Source organism: Orycteropus afer, unplaced genomic scaffold (genome assembly GCF_000298275.1).
Source record: "Orycteropus afer afer isolate SDZICR_OR568_19922 unplaced genomic scaffold, OryAfe1.0 scaffold00461, whole genome shotgun sequence".
Lineage (NCBI taxonomy): Eukaryota > Metazoa > Chordata > Mammalia > Tubulidentata > Orycteropodidae > Orycteropus > Orycteropus afer.
This window is the reverse complement of record NW_006922048.1, coordinates 2,216,648-2,220,183: the sequence shown is the minus strand read 5'-3', so window position 1 is coordinate 2,220,183 and position 3,536 is coordinate 2,216,648. Positions and strand designations below refer to the sequence as shown.

The 3,536-nt window shown below is 55.1% G+C and overlaps 1 protein-coding gene across 1 annotated transcript in view; it reads right to left on the bottom strand.

Moving 5' to 3' along the window:
* PTPRS (protein tyrosine phosphatase receptor type S) overlaps positions 1 to 1,317 on the bottom strand; it is an 83,190-nt gene extending 81,873 nt beyond the window's left edge. The window contains exon 1 of the mRNA XM_042782767.1: positions 1,227 to 1,317. Within this exon, the coding sequence (XP_042638701.1) occupies positions 1,227 to 1,317 (91 nt within the window). The remainder of the gene's footprint in view (positions 1 to 1,226) is intronic.
* Positions 1,318 to 3,536: the final 2,219 nt, after the last annotated feature.

The window sequence follows — 3,536 nt, the reverse complement described above, 5'->3', positions numbered from 1 at the left end:
AAAAAAAAAAAAAAAACACAAGAAACCACCACCGACACGAAAACAAGAAAAATCACAAATGGAAGAAGCAGACGTATGTATCTCCAATGTTGGCCCAACAACATTTACTATGCTGACGGTAGCATAGGATTGTGGGTCTACAGTGCTGTCCTCTCCACCAGGAGCGCTATAGCCTGGTGGAGGGGACAATGCAGTAGGCAAACTCCTACACATCCACAAAGCCCCAGCTCCAATGCCCTTTCTTCTAAGCATGCAGGGGCTTATGAGGTACCTTTGTCATCAGCCCACTGGGATGTGGATAATGCTATAAGCTCTGTTAAATCGAGGCAGAGATGGGTGGCTGAGGGGGTTAAGCCACGGGCCAGTCATCACACAGCAGGTTGACTGGTTGCAGAAGCCAATTTCTTTCCACAACAATGGGCCTTGCTGACCTGCCCTCCTGTATCCACACAAGCCTGAGTGATGCCTCCTCTGAGGCCCCTATCTGTACAGTAGGTCTTGATGTTGGACCTGGAACTAACCCTCATCTTCCCCATCTTATAGCCAGAAACATGGCCTTGCCCTACCCCCAACTACATGAATCTCTTTCCCTTCAGGCCTTTCTGTGTGCCATCCCCTCCACCAGGGATGCCCTAGCCATTGGCAAACTCCTACACAGTCACAAAGCCCCAGCTGCAATGCCCTCTGTCCCAACAAGCCTCTCTTAACTTCTCTCTGTCCCTTACTCCCGTTCCTGCTCTGCCTGGGAAGGTGTGTCTGCCACTTGGGCACTGGCATTTGCTGCCTGCTATGAGAGAAAGGGAACCAACTTTCAGGGGTGACCTCAAGGAAGTCCCTGCGCCCTCTGAGCCTTGGTCTCTCTCACTGGAAAACAGGAAGGTAAAAGAACTGGCACAGTGGGGTCTTGTGAGGCTCCAGGGAGCTGAAGCAGGTAATGTCTGTGCTTAGCACTGGGCTTGATGCCGAGTTGATGGGCAAGAAACAGATGTCCCTATCTTTACTGTCACTGTTTCACAGATATCATTATTACTATTTACCTCTGAAGCTCTCAGTGCACAGCCCAGTACACAGTAGGTGCTTTATGCTGCCTCATTTATGGACAGCAGGGGCTCTATTTGGCAAAACCAAGAGCCCCAGGGAGGAGACAGAGATGTGTTCTCTCTCTCTCTCTCACATACACACACACACACAAAGGCACACTCGCATCCCATGCCAGCTTCTCTTACCTTCTGCCACGCAGCCTCCAACTAGCAGGACCACAAGGAGGCCCACAGGACCAACCAGAGACGGCACGCCAGGGCCTCGGGTGGCCGCCATGCTTGGCAGCAACCTCCAACCTCCGCCCTGGAGGAGGTATGGCCCCCTGGTCCCTTACAGAGAGGCCTCGAGCCGAGCTTCAGACGGGGCAGCGCCTGCAGAGACAACGGAAGGGCCATAAGTGGAGAGTGGGGAAATCTGGGAGTCTGCATGGAGGAGGTGGCAGGAGGATCAAAGAGGGATGAGGGAGGGTTACAGGGAAAAGGGGCAGAAAGGAAATGGTGAGTACTCAAATCCCAGCTGAGCCCCAACCCCAACTGAACCTCTGACCCCAGGCTGAACCCCCAACTTTGGACCAAGCCCCCACTCTGGATGGAGTCCTGACCCCGGTGAGTTCTAGCTCTGGGCTGAGCCTCAACCCAAGACCAAATCCCAGTCCCGGATGGAGCCCGGACCCTTGCTTAGTCTCTGAGCTGAGCCCCAACCCTGGCTGAGCCCCAATCCCAGACCAATCCTGGATGGAGCCCCCAACCTTGGCTGAGCCCCAGCTCTGGGTTGAGCTTCAACCCCAGACCAGGCCCCAATCCCAGACTGAGCCCCAACCACAAACAGTCCCAGCTCAACCCAGGCTGAGCTTCAGCTCTGGGCTGAGTCCTGACCCTGGGCTGCACCGTGACCTTGGACTGAATACCAGTCCCGTGGGTACTCCAAAATCATTGCTCCTCAGCTCTGTGGAGACCCGTTTCCCCCTGCTGCCACCTGGCCCTACAACCGACCCTGCTCAGTCACCAGAAGCACCTTCCCAACAGGTGCACCTGCCCATCTCTGTCCGGCTCTAAAACCTCTCACGGCTCCCGCCACCCCTAGGGAAGGCTGGCTACCAACTTCAGTGCCCCCTCCTCCTCGGGGCACGAGCCGCACAGGCTGATCTCAGATCACCTCAGAGTCTCTGTCCCTGCTGTTCTGGGGACACTGCTTCTCACCTCCACCCCCCAGCATGGCTGCCTCCACCCTGTCCCAGCTCAACCGTCACCTCCTCAGTGAAGGTCAGTGCCCCCCACTCCATGTCCCACAGCCTCTCCATTACAAAAAGTGCCCTTCACTGCATTCACCAGTGGTCTGCAATTAGATTTAAAAAAAAAAAAAAAAAAAAGCCCACTGCTGTTGAGTCAGATCCGACTCATAGTAACCCCTCCTTGGGTTTCCGAGGTGGTATCATCATGGAAATAGATTCCCCAACCTTCCTTCCGAGGAGTGGGTGGTGGCTTTGAACCGCCAGCCTTCTGGTTAGCAGTCAGATGCGTCAGGCACTACGCCACCAGTCATCTAGTGTCTGTTTCCCCCACAGGAACCCAAACTCACCCAGAGCGAAGGAAGCCCTCATCAAGTGGCTGAATACCTAGCCGAGTCCCCTCCCCATGTCCCCAGTCTCCGGCCAGGGAGAGGCCTGAGGTCCTCACCGGGTCATCCCACACCCTGGTTACCAGGCCTGGGTGGGTCCAGGTCACGGCCACAGGGACGAAGGCCACATAATGATGGTGCAGCTGCTGTGATCCTGAGTCCTAAAATACCCGCCTGCGGTCACCTCGCCCGGCCCCAGGGAAAGGCTGGGCTGCTACGCCCGGGTCACAGGAGCGTGCAGGGAAGGGGAGGGGAGGGTACCACACATACACAGTAAGACCCCGCAGACACACAGACGAACACAGGAAAGGATACCTGAAGAGTCAGGCCACAGAGATGCACACAGTCAGGCCACACACACAGACAGGTGTAAACGCAGACGTGTGCACAGTCAGACCACAGACCCACAGACCCACAGACTATGGAGAGGCAAAGTCTACACACAGACATGCACACAGTCAGACCTCAGACACACAGATTAGATGCAGACACAAATGTATGCATACCATCAAGTCACTGGGGCAGACTGGACAGAGGCCACAAACGGGCCATCGACACACAGTCAGACCACAGACACACAATCAGACCATGGACAGACACAGATGCTTGCACAGTGAAGCCACAGGGATGGGTACACACACACTCAGGCCACAGACATACAGACTAGTCATGGACACAGTGTGTGCACACAGTCAGGCAACTGGGACAGGCTGCACAGAGGCCACAGATGTGCACACAGTCAGACTACACGCAGACACATGGAGCCAGCCAACAGAGATGGACACACATACACCAAGAAGATACAATGTGCGCATAGTCAGACTACCAACACAGAGGTCTAAAACCAGACCTCAGACACAGATGTGTCAAGTCAGACA